General features: G+C 38.4%; 1 protein-coding gene across 2 annotated transcripts in view; it reads right to left on the minus strand.

The window, feature by feature from the left end:
• Nucleotides 1–13914, minus strand: part of TLL1 (tolloid like 1) — a 139881-nt gene that overhangs the window by 33749 nt on the left and 92218 nt on the right. For both annotated transcript variants that reach the window (XM_056355300.1, XM_056355310.1), the window contains 4 exons: nt 12797–12912; nt 5173–5275; nt 3653–3769; nt 2440–2585 (listed from right to left, as the gene is read on the minus strand). In XM_056355300.1, the coding sequence (XP_056211275.1) occupies nt 2440–2585; nt 3653–3769; nt 5173–5275; nt 12797–12912 (482 nt within the window). The remainder of the gene's footprint in view (nt 1–2439; nt 2586–3652; nt 3770–5172; nt 5276–12796; nt 12913–13914) is intronic.

Here is a 13914-nt window from a genome sequence, read left to right on the forward strand (position 1 = left end):
CTGGACGGCCTTAGCTGGTGAGACTGCATGCCAACAGAAGTTCTTTAAAAAATTAAATAAAACCACAAGAACCACTAATTTGCAAACGATAGTATCATAAAGGTGACTATAATGAAGCGAAAAGATGAAGTTACCAGTCCCAGCATCTCCGTTGTCATCCAGATACCAGAAAGCGTAGCGGCCCATCAAGCAGCCAAATAAGAAGAGGGTAATCCCACACAGTGCAAAAATGCATTGCCCACAGCAGGCAAAACAAGATGACTCATTGATAACAGTTTGAAATTGAAATTCTGAGCTTCCCTAGTGCCTTCATTTCAGTGTAAAGGTTATTTAAACAGTTATTTTTCCTAGCATTACATATGGATAATGAGAATTCCTCTTACTTAACTGTACCTTTCAAAGGACAGAGAAGTAATTTTCTCACAAACATGCTGCAATAACTCTTTGGCCTGACATTTACTTTTCTTGATCTCAGCTGGCACGAAGAACTGTGATTTTTAAACAACTTTTTGTTTTACTGGGCAGTGCACCAAGGATTCAGTCCAGAGAGGGACTTAGTACCAAAAACCAGAACACCTCCGTGCAGGCACTTGGACCTGAAATGGAAATCAGGCCCGATGGTGGATGTCTAGGCCAGGCACTTCAGAGGAGTCTCCAAAGCAGCTCCCACTCTCAGCAGAGCGCTCTGCAGATGAGCCAGTAAGAAATGCCGCAAAGACAGATGTAACAGAAGCCTTGCGCCTTTTGGGGCACCTCATTTGGTGCTCAAGGGCATCTTGCCACTCTGGAACTGCAGCTCAGACTCTCTCTGGAAAAGCATGTACCTTTCAAGTCTCTACTGTTGGAATTTTTTTTTTTGTTTCAAAACATATCTAGCAGAGGCATTAACTTGGGAGTCCTACTCAACTACACCTCTGCTCAATTTCCTCTTTGTTCTTACGAGGTGTCAGTCCACATGTTTCCCCTCTAGAGAGTGCCATAATACTAAATAGTCTGGGGGAAAAACTGGACTAAATTGTGCTCTCATTTGCTGGTCTTTCCTATTTCCTATATGGCAAGGCATGAACATGTCAACTTCACACCTGTAAATAGTCCATAATTTGGTGATTAGGAAGAGGTCCTGAAAGATACGAAGAGATGGAAGCTTGATTCTCCCAGAGGTGATTGATATTGAACTGGGGTAAGTTCAAGTGATAATGTACTGTACATGTGTATCAATGCTGACCATCTGCATGGAGATCAAATACTGCAGCAAGTCTCATGCAGAGGCATAGTGCCATTTCTCTTGGGATCACACTAAAAAATACTGAGCACCAATGGCAGACCAGAAAAGCTCCATATCTAGTCATTAAATTACATAAAACTGCTGAAAACATTGTTCATTTTCAACAATGCTTAAAAAGAAAGAGACAGACCTTGAGGCAGGCCATGCAGAGTCTGAACGGCATTTGGAAAACTGTTTAGTCAGGGAGATCTGATCTTGTCTGCACTGGACCCAACATTAATTCAGGATACAAAAAAAGGGAAAACTAAATATAATCTGTGAAATTATTTTAAAATTCCACTGTTTATATTCCTAATTGCTGATAAAGTCCCATACCCTTGTTATCTCATGCTCAGACTTTTCATCATCAGTTACAGCAAAAGCGTGCCATATCCCTGAAGTCTGTCTGTTAGACTAAAATTACAAGTTGGAGACTGTATCTATATTTAATATACCTGTGTTTATGTGCACTATAAAGCCAAAAAGTTTAGATCTAAAGTGTTCCTCATATCTGAACATATTTGAATGCTGAAGCACATTCAAATAAGTGACCTTGAAGTATGATACTAAATTTATCTACAGACTTCAAGGCAGTGTATTATGTATGCATAAGAAAAGGCGTATGAAATATTTTTTTGTTGTTATACAATAGTTTCCCACTGTGTAGCAATATTATACACAGAGATGTACACTAGACACAAGTATGACTCACCATGGCTTTTCTTCCCTTGCTAAATATAGGTTTGTAAACTGAATTTAAGTAGGCTTTTTTTTTTTATTTATTTCATCTCTCAACAGAAGCCAAAAACCACAGTGGTTTCTTTCCAGATAGACATTCATTTTTAACAATAAGATTTAGCAAATATAAAAAATTCCCAATTATTTAACAGAATATTAAAGCAGCCTTGCTGAACTGGATTATGTATTTGCTAAAACGTGACTATTGTCAGTACTTTAAACATTCTAATGTAAATAGCATAGAAAACATGAAAAATGTTTAACTTTCTTGAAAATTTCTGCAGAAAGGAAGGTTTCATGGAGAGTAGAACTGGATTCTAGAGCTTAGTTTTCATAGAGAATTCTGAAATTTATCCACAGGTTTAATGAGGATGCCCTTAAATGCCACTGTCACCTATCCATTAGATGCTTTTCTGAGATTAGTTAAAAGGCTTTACCTCAAATGCTTGAAAGGTTAATCCCACATTGTAGTTTTCTGACACTGTTATTTTCCACACACATTCCTTCATTGGTCTGTAGTCATCAGGATAATTGGGAGACTGGATCTGGCCTTCATTTTTGTGGATTTCGCCTCCACAGATAGCTGATGAAAGCATAAAATTCTTATTGTCAATAATGACATTTTCTGTTTGTCATGCCTAAGCTGACATTTATGCTCCCCCTTCTAGAATGAGCGGTAAATTATTCTGGAGAAGACTCAAAAATTTTACCAAGTACAAATTATTGAAAACACAATCCATTTAAACTACTATACATATTTCAGTTAGTGAATATAATTCAGCATTTCTAATATCTCTAAACATGTCTATAATGCGCAGGAAGACTTTGGAATCACAGTTAATCTGAACCAACACATTTTATAGAATATATTTAAAATTTCAAAATTATTAAATTTTACTTTATGTTCACCTTTGAAATACATTTAATCAAAATTCTTCATTAATATTTACTAACCTTTAGAAAGAGACAAATGAGACAGAAATCTCATATTCTATAATAATCTATGTATTTTAACCTGCAGTTTACCACCGCAAGCTTACAATGAATTTGAAGAAACATCTAATAAAAATAAAAAATATTTTCAGGAAAAATAAATGTACTTTTCAGGGCCCATACTGGTAATCATGTAAAGATCTGTGAATATAAACTAAATAGTACAGTTTACTACCACAGATTCAATACTTGAGAAAACAGGCCCTATTTTAAACAGGTGAATGTTGACTTGCTAATCTACTCAGTGTGTGGGAGTGTCTCTATTAAGTTTTCCATATGCTCTGGGATTAAATCAGACTTTTCTGAAGAATAAACAGAAAGTACTCAAAGAAATCTCTCCACCCACTAAGTACAAGAACATGCACATTTAGTTAAACAACTGGCAAAAAATGTTTATGACTATTATTAGTGGTGTCCCTGGAAAAGAGGTCATCTGAAATCTGATCATAGGAAGAGTTGCAAAATGTCCTGTCTAATAAGTTAACACCTAATGTCTCTTTTCTTAATAAAATACCTATTTCATATTAGGTTATTTGCCTTTTTTTTAAAAAAAAATATACAGAAGTATCCATTTAATATTTTTTCTCCATATTAATATTTTCCTTCATAATCAAGTCTTCAGTTCTATATCAATCTTTAATGCTATAAGAGGCTTACCTTCATAAACTGCTGCAAAACCTTTCCCAACCCAGTTGCTGCTGCTGCGGAACTCAATCCACATCCTGCTGTCGGAGGATGCAAGGACTTCTGGCAGTTTGTCACCGCAAAACCTGCCTAAAAACATGCAACTAGTAACTGCATTTTCTGCTGCCTCTGAAGCCAAATGCTGCAAACATTTATACAAGTGTTTAACATTATAGGCAGGAGCAGCATAACCACTCAGTGGAACTATTCACATGCTTATGGTTAAGCACACGTGTTTCTGCAGATCAGGACCTAATACACAAAGACTTTATTATAAAGCTTTCAGTATTTCTTTTCATAGCAATCAAGCTCGCAAGTCTAAGTATAAAACCTTAGGAGAATTAGGTAGAAAAATTATTGCTATAGATTGTTTCTACACATATAAATCAGGCACTTTGGAAGGGGAAAGAGAGTACTAATCTTAAGAGTGGAACATAATCTAGGTCACAGTAATACTGCTCATTGTGTCTAAGGGCCAAAGAGATTTAAAAACTAACATCCAAATGACCCTAGACTATATTATCCTCTTAAATTCAGCCAAGGTAGGTGAAATTTCTGTTTGTCTAGGTGACAGAGAAGGGAACAGAAGAGTAATTACTGTCTGGTCTTAACTGTTTCTTCGTCCTTTTCTTTTCAAGGCCAAGAAAATAGGCACTACTGTTAAAAAGCAGTCTTTTGTATCTGCTTCATTTTCTATTTTTTCTGCTTTTAAAGTGTGGCTGTTAGGACCCTAACAAATAGTTTTAGTCTTCATTCTAAAAACAGCAACAAAACTGACCCAAGAAGCTGGAGATGTTCATGTTTCCTATGGCCTAAAATCCCCAGTTTCAATCAGAGAAAAATCACAGGATGTCAAATTGAGCCTCTGGACCAGGCATTATGGGGTGTGAAATGTCCCATACTAACCCTCTGAATTTAGAAAAGGAGGGCTTCAGCTTCCTGCATGTTAGTTGCAACTCTAAGAATTCATTATTGCTTTGCATGTCTTTCCTCTGCAAGACCAGGGAAGAACAAGCAAAGAAGAAATAGAAGTGATCTTCTATTCATGATTTTAAAAGTACAGGAACAGAGCTCATAAGTACCACTCTACACCGGGTGCTCTCAGCCACAGCACAGTGTTCATGACGTGCTCTTTGGATTTCCTATCACATGCTCTACAGACTTGTCTGTATACTATTTACCCATTTCTGTGAAAAAAACTATGGCAGCTTCATATTTCAATATCCATAAGCAAAGCAAAAAGTTGCACATTTTTTTAGTTTTCACCCTTCCACACATGCAGCTTTGTAACAACTAGCTGCAATGAAAGGAAGGCTTGAAGTCAAATGAACGGCTTATTTGAGGCCACTCAAGAGTTTTCTACCACCTCCAAGTTTAGATACATTCTAGACACCTAAAAACCGAGAGGTTAGTTGTGGGTTCAACAGCAGGCCACTGACTGAACTCAGCGAGTACGGTAACTACGGGCAGTGCAGCATTCAACAGTTGCATACCAAGCAGAGGCGATTTTCTCCAGTAGCCATCCCTTACTTCAATATAGTCGTACCAACAGAGACTGCTCTTGTAAAGGTCCATGGTGGTGAAGTTTAAAACAATCTGCAGAGGAGAACACCTAATTAAATCACATGTGGTTAATACTAGAAAATTACTCCAACATTCTGCAGAACAGAACACAGTCTGGTCACCTGTAACAGGGTTCCAATTACTTAGACAATTAATTTCTCAATGATTTCTTCTAGTAAGTAAAAGTTATTTGGGAAAATTACAAGTTCTTTATTTACTCTTACATATTTGAGCAGATTCACAGACTACTCACATTTAATTGCCTACAGGCAGCTTTCACTGAAGAATAAAAATTTGAGAATGCTAATAAGGTAAAATAATGTGCTAATGTAATTTTAAATATGTTATTTGATAATTCTCCTGCCAATTGCTCTTCCATTCCATTCTGACTATAATCAGCACAGACAGCTGTAAAAAAAAAATTGCATTTTATTTTGGTTTGTGCTTCCTTCTACTACTGTTTTAACAAGATAATTTACTTTCAGACAAGTTAAATATTGACAATGGTGGACAGTAATGCTGAAAGCAGTATCACTAGAACAAATGATACACAGCCCCTTAATGACTCTTAATGATACTGTAATAAAGCTTTATATACAGAAATCTGAGTTCTGTGCATGTCTGGAACTTTTGAACTTGGACTCCCAATTCTACTGAGCAGATCTGTAAATAGGCATATTTTCAATACTTAATATCAGGACTAACCTAGACCATTACATTATCCCACTTTGGTTTAGAAATACTAATCCTAAACTGCCATAAACTTACACTTTTAACTAACTTTAATAGGATTTAATAGGATTCATGCTGGATCACAGGATGACACAATAGGTACAGTTTGGACCCTGGCTGACCGGATAGTCTTAGCATCATGTCCTGCAATTTCAGGGGTAAGTCCAAACAAGATCAAAAATCACTTATATTTTGTATTGTAAAATCATTGCCAATTCATACCTTTCCACTGGATTTAGGTGTATTTGGAAAAAGAATTATTCTTCTTCCAAAAGAGTTCCTCAGTGTAGATTAATAAATATTTCAACCTAACTAAAAATCTTTATTCACAGATGAGCATAGAAGTGGTTTTATTTTTAGCTTTGATCCTAGAAACTCACAAGCAAAACCTGCTATTATAAAGCGAACATGAATCGCTGCACAGTAGCAAACACCTCACAGTGCAAAAACACATCTGCACGGCAGCCGAGGGAGCGGTGACTGCCGGCTGGGGGACAGGGGTTACCCCAGTGGGGTGGGGGGGGTGGGCTGCCTCCAGCTCCTCTGCAGGCACCTGTGTCTCTTCAACCACATCATAGTACAGTATTAAGCCTGAAAGGCAGAACTTTTTCAGACTGTAACTTTAAAAACATTAAAACTATTAGCTATTGGAGTAAGCTAAATTTAAGATAACATACAGCTCCATGGTTTGGGTGTGTAGATGATGAAGACCATCTTTCATAGCAAGACACTGTATGTCTTAACATTAGGCTAGCAAGGCGTTGGCCTTCACTTACTTTCCACAGCATATAACTAAGTACGTCCATATGAGCAATTACATTCTCTCAAACATCTCATTTTCAATGGAGAATGGGAAACTTTTTGACTTAACCTTAAAAGCTGTATATTCCCCCATCCCGTAGCGCTGACACTACTGACTGGATGGAAGACCAGCTCGCAAGTGATTCTATTCAGCTTTCACCTTTACTGCCATGATGCCATGGGAAACAGAAAACTTCTACAAGACAACACACAAAATCCAACAGCCAGAAGTCCTGTACAATGAAGCACATTATGCCGGCAGCCACAGCCTATTGGGATGAAGGTATGGGACACGAAGTATGCCAAGGAGCATCAGGACAGCACTGAATAAACGAATACCTGTTCTGATGGTTCGGTATGGCCCAACAGTTCTATCCAGAAGCTGCTACCACAACCACAAAACTTGCAAAAGTATTGCTTAAACAGCAGTCTGCCTTTAGCACCGTGTTCTCCATGGGAACATCCCACAAACAGCTCTGGTACATTTTTAGGGTAGCAGATGCAACAAATACAGCCTGTCCTCTCTCTTCTGGCCCCTTCCTTCTGTCATTTTAGGGCCACAAAGGGAGGCAATAATATAATCTCAGATCTACATGCAAAGAATGTCTGCTTCAATGTTAGTTTGATACTTTGGAAATATATTTAGATAATATTAACTCATATCCAGGATGCCATTGGCACTCTGAATCACAAAGACCTATAACAATGAACAGTTATGAAATTGTGTTGTAGAGTTCATTCCTGAGCTCAGAGATTAAAATGGACTAATCTGAAATCAGATGCAACTGCTGTGCAATCCTTCCACTCTGTTGCAAAAGAAATTACAGTAGAAACGAATGTATGTAAGGAAGACATGTTTCTTACACTGAAAGGTTTGAAGTAATAGATATTCTAGTATCCTCAACTATTTTTCAATATAGGCTCCATCTCCCGGAACTTTAAAAAACAAACCAAGCTACATCCTAATGAAAACGTTTCGATTAATATCTTGCATTATGTAGATAGGGGGTGTCTTCATAAGCATGGAGTTTAAAAAGATGAAAAAATTAAATGCTCACACATTTAATCACTCAGTGAATTAGAAAAATAAAGAATTTTTATATAGAAAATGCATCAAATCACTGCTTTCAAAGCCAGGGAAGGTAGGGAATTGAACAGGGAGAAAGAAGGGAGTGCTGCTTATGTCTTTTGGGAGAGTGTATTTTTGGTGAAAGCCAGTAAGCAAACCATCCAGACAGTCCACTGTTGAACTCCAAGGATTTGAACTTCCAACTTTGAGACATCCAAGATTTGAATTCTAGATCTTCTATATATCTGCAGGTTCTCTGAGCTAGACTTTAAGACTCCTTTCCCACTCCAGATGCAGCTAGTCAGGTTAGGTAAAACAAATTTCAACAGCAGAGGGACAACTGGCATGATTCAGATAAGCACAGCACACACTCTGAATGTACTCAACAAAGCAAGCACTACAGTCTGGGTTTCTACCTAACAACCTCTATCTTCAATTCAATTATTGAGCTACATCTTTCTTCAGATGGCTCTCATTCTTCCCTTGCCAGTTTTTCACCAGGGCCTTGGTGGAGAATGATTATTTATTATTTTTTTTTAGATTTTGCAAAATAGGAAGAATGTCTTTTTTCCAGTGTTACTGAGAAAATGACAAATCTTTCAACATCATACTACTCAGTTTCCATACTATTGCACTTTTTACCTAAAAATGGCATGCATCAAAGCACAAAGACTCTCAGCTGGCATTCACTAAGCTACTACAGTTGTGTCCATCCACATACTCTCATGCTTCTTTTAGTCTAACAGCAGCACCTCCCGCTTCGACTTCCCTGTCTTATTTCCCGGATGCAGACTTCCCACGCCATTCCTTTCCAGAAAGGGAACCTCATAACTCGCCCCTTTTCTTCTGCCTACTGCTACACCTCTCAAACTTCTTCTAGCTTATATGCATCCTTTCCCAGATGTCTAACCCACAGGGCATTTTGCCTTTAATACTCAGGCACACCTTCGGGGACATGTACTAAAGAAATAAATGCACAAATATTGTCAGAATTCCAAAACCGCTTACCATGTTATTCTCCATGAGAAAAATGCAGATCTGGCTAAAAGCACAATTGTCCATACGCTTTCCTCTGCTTCGTTTTTTTTATTATGTTTCCAAGTGCTATTTGAATCTACCTCTGAGGGTGGCAAAAAGGTCCTGTATATTCTCTCATTCACACAGCAACTCTGTCTTCTGTCTGTCCTTTGCAGGCTGTTCCTTCTCCAGCTTGTCCTTCAAGTAAAGAGGCCTCACCAACTACAATTGTTTTGATCTTCTCCTCAGCTCATCCACTTTGCAGCTCAGATTCCGTCTAAACGCTTACCTTCTTTTTTTCCTGGGTTTCTCAGATCATAGGTAAGGCATCTCTGCATTTAGCCACACTACCTGAAAATCCTACTGCCCTCAGCAGTCTCCTTGTCCTTTTCTACTGCAGCTGTGGAGGCAGAGAGGTTTACAAGGGGAAGCCTTTTTCTCTGCCCAGATGAGATGTAGACAGCTGGGTCAAGGTCAGGCCACCTTCCACAGCTGCTTAAGCTAACCCAGCTGGCTCTGTTGGAAGCAAGTTATGGAAGCCACATCACATACCTCCTTCATTGGCTCAGTGGCGTAGAGCCTGGAGGTCTCTCACTAGTCTAGCCACAAGTTTTCCATTTCCCATGACACAGCTGAAACACCAGACTTCTCTCTTTTCCATTTGGAAATTTGCATTTTCTAAACATTAGTTGCCAGGATAGACTTGGGAAAAGGATGGTTTTATTTAAGTGTGATCGTGTCATTGTCTCAAAATGCGGCTACCTAAATGGAAACCATTAAAATTTAATAAGCCTCCTCAATGGGCCCCACCTTTGAAATTGTATGAAATAACCTTCACTGCCTCTTCTTACTCTGACCTGCCAAGGTATTTGATGATACAGCAATTCCTTAACACTGACCAGAATTCATTAGCTGTATATAGGCAGAACCCCCAGTCTGTCACAGCATGATTTCTGGTCGGGAACCAAACAAGTATAAATATATTTAAGATTCTGACTTGAAATTCTGCAAAGTATTAAATAAAGCTGCAGAGAAGGTAGAGTTTGTTCAAGGGACAGGATGGCTGAAAGTCTTCATAGGAAAAACGATCAATGGGTATTTGTCAGCACAGTTAAGGAATTATTGATTACACAGCAGATTCAATCGTGCTACTGCAGCTTTGGAGAGAATATATCCTATCTCCTACAGCCTGGGATAAGAAAGCACAAAATAAATAGCAAACACCAGATAGTACCAAGTTTTCTGCATATGGCATTTTTTCCCATACCAACCAAGGATTTATCTGTCTTATTTTAGCATTCGTGTAAAACATTAAAAAAAAAATTTAAAGTAGCGTAACCTGTTCAAAAAGGAGGATTAAAAAACCCCCCACAACACTGGCACAGTTGCAACTCCCTATGCCAACAAAATTTCCACACACCAGAAGGCAGGATTCACACTGGCAGAGGTCTTACAGTATTACTAACACCATCCTCCCCCAGAGATTTTTGTGTGTATAGATATACTGTGTACAGCCATTTACCATATAGACTTAAATCCTGACAGAAAGTAAAAGGTGAATGAACTGCCTGGTTTTAGCAATAGGTGCACATACATTTTAGGTTGGGCTGGCAATTTATGGTGCCTACTAATAAAAGGGACGCTGCAGCTAACGTGTACCACTGCAGTGCCATCCTTCACCGAATTTCCTGCCAAAGATTGGAAGTGCCTGTACCTGGAGAAAGCAGCATGGATAAACGTCCTTTAAACTATGCTCAAACAGCACAATGTTAAATGTCAATAAAAGAGAGGCAAGAACTAGACAATCTGGACTGATGTTTTTCCAGTTTATTTTTAGGTGACTAAAGTGCCCACTGACATTTCCGAGCATGATGTGATGTACTTATAATGCACTCCAACCTCCACACAACATTCCTGACATCCATCAGGGTCAAAGCAGATAACAAAGGAACAAGAATTTAAATATATTATTTCCCTTTCATAATATGAATATGTTAGCGTCATTCACTGAGAAAATTTGGGGTGAAGCATAATGAGTGTCCAAGGTACAGCGATACATGCGTTAGTTAAAATTTAGACCTCATTTCTGCTGTTGTTCACATCAAGTACTTGCTGCAAATAGGGTCCTTTATCTCAAGGCAGACAATATCCTATGGGAACAGCACTGGCAAAACAGACTTTGACATTAGCAGAAATACCATCTACTTCATTCTTGCTGAACTATATGGAGACTATGAGAGCTGGAGGTCAGAACACTGCCTTACAGATATGACTTGTCACGTCAAATTTCAATTAGAAAATTCTGTTTAGCCTTTTTCCCCATTTGGAGCAGGAGATATGATGGGAAGGGAGCCAGTCTTCTTACAGCGCTGACTTCAGGACAGCAGTTCTCCCCCATTAAGCTTTTGTACAGTATGACACAGCTCCAGCGGTGGTTACAATCTCAAGACATAATGGTATCACAGATGTATTACAATTACACTAATGTCCACCGAAAGGCTTACACAAAGTTGGAGTATGATATGAATACTTAAGCATGACCATTTTCTAGCTCATATATTAATATTGTTTTCAAAAGCCAGTAACAATTGTAGATGAACGCTGTATTTTTAAATTTTTTTAAACTGAGGAATAGAAAAGAAACCTAAGCCATTTTTGTCGTTATCACAGCAGTGTCTAAGAAGCAACACAAATAGCAGGGACATAAAATTACCTATCTAGATTAACTTGCATCTTTTGTGCAAAGCTTTTCTTATTCATCTGTTTTCATTTGTTTTTCCCTGCCAACCTGCAGAGCCGCCCCCACCCTCCCAGCACAGAGCATGTTTATTTTTCCTCCTGTTTCTGGCTCTTGCCCAGAGGAAGAAGAATGCTTTCCAAATGACTTTGCTTTCACCCCCCACAGCAGCAAATGCTCTTACAGCTCCTAAGGATCTATTAGCACATTAAGAACATATATTCTTGGTGTCTAACAGGACTCTGACCTGAAAGAAACACGGAATAAAGCAATCCAAACAGGAGAAAACTATGTCCAATAGCGAGTGTGAGACCACTGACAAAACTGACTGAAATATCTGGAGGTAAATGCTGGGTTTCCTCTTTGGACTCTCCAGGGGCTTATGTTACTTCTATATTTCACTCTTTCAGCTGTACTTGACCGATTAATATCAGCCACTGTTTCCCACAAAGAAACTTACATCCTTTTTTCTCCCCCTGCATTTTTTGTCTCAGGTGAAACTTCCCATCACTCCTCTCTATCCTTACTTATTTAAGCCAGTAATTTAAAACAAGATTCAGCTAGCATATTTTGAAAGTATAGACAAGAGAAACAGGTTTTGCTTTCATTAAGATGGTGCACTTCTCTCCCCAAGCCAATTTTCCCACCACCACCACTTTTTCCTCTAAAACTGATGCCAGGAAAGTAGAACTACATGCACTAGAACCAACACCAGGGAAGACCTGCAATGACACTTTCTTTACCCCATGATGTTACTGTTTCACTTTAAAAACATGTCACTCAGCATACCCAGACCTTCCTTAGGCAGAGCCCAGCTATCAGCCCCACACAGCTCAGTCAGCTCGCGCAGTCCCGTGCTGGAGAAGAGACCGTTCAGGAGCCTGAACTACCTCTACCACCTTTACACCGAACCACCAACTGAATCGGAAGTCAGTTTTGAAGGGATTTCATGATGCAAACGTGTGGCAGATGGAAATCATGCCTTGATTTCACATGGGCAGCCACCAAATAGATCGTGTCGTTCTATATGTCACAGACCAAAGTCAAGTCAATATGACGTAGTACACGGTCCCATTTTTTATGGCATAACGTTGTTTTCAATTGTTATGTAAGCTTTAAACTTAAATGAAAAGCTAAAGAAATGCAACATTTTAGTTTGAAAATAGTATCTGTTTTTAGTAGAGGAATGTCAAAATACCTTCTCGCCCGGGGTCACAGAGATTCTCCATATGCAGTGTGTGTAGGAAGGATAACCATTTGGAAATCCTGGAGAAGAAAAGTTGCCTGTAGATTCCTGCAGTGTTTCTCCACAGGCTGAAAAAAAACCAGTAAAAATATAAAATTGAATGTGCCTAACAGGAAAATGCATCTTTCCAATATCTACTCAGAATACATTTAACTCACTGCAGATGCAGAACGGAAAACAGACTAGTTATTTTACAATTTATTCAAAACAATGATTTTAAGTCAGTCTGACATTCATTCTATTTACACAGAATGTTTTTATTCCATGAACTATTTCACTTGTGTGCTGTCTGCTGACATAACCAAAATTACAGCAGTCTTAAAAATGTCATTGCTGTCAATCAACTGTACAATTATACATATAACTTTACTTTGGTGGGAAAAAAGTACAGCATGATTGGCACCACACTGGAATTTCATCAGTGGTTTCATTTAACTTAGTACTTTGCCCACATGAGAGACTGATCTGACCTAAACTCACTCATTTATATTGGTATAGAAAACCAAAGCGTATATTCAACAAAAATCTCTTGCAACAGTGATTTGTAGAGATATGAGTAATAAAGAAAAGCAAATGTGAAGTGCTAAAATACCAAAAGCTTTTATATTCGTTATTATTGAAGCTTTTAGCACCCATATCTCACTTGTCAATCATGCTACTAGCTGCTGGTGGACTGGTTAATAATTCCTCTTCACACTAAAAATACAACATTGGAAGCTCCTGCCATTCTCCACCACTATAACTGATTCTGGTAAGGGTGTCACACCTCAGTCAGTCATCTCTTTCAATCTCAGTCAAGTTGTTTCACCCACCAATTTTGCAGGTGTGATACGAGAGATGTGAATTTGAGAATATTATCCCATGACTGACAGTGTAATCAGATCTGCATTGCTTTCAAATTACAGCTACCACTGCCAGCAGGTGAACTACTGTATCATCAAAATCTCAATGAATTATAAATGATCTGGAAAATTTTTAAATAAAAGGGGACAAAGGAAGAGATTGTTTGTGACAGACAACACAGCTGTAAAGCCTGTCTGGTCAAAATGTGTCTAAAATGTAATCTGACA

Source organism: Falco biarmicus, chromosome 1, assembly GCF_023638135.1.
Source record: "Falco biarmicus isolate bFalBia1 chromosome 1, bFalBia1.pri, whole genome shotgun sequence".
Taxonomy (NCBI): Eukaryota; Metazoa; Chordata; class Aves; order Falconiformes; family Falconidae; genus Falco; species Falco biarmicus.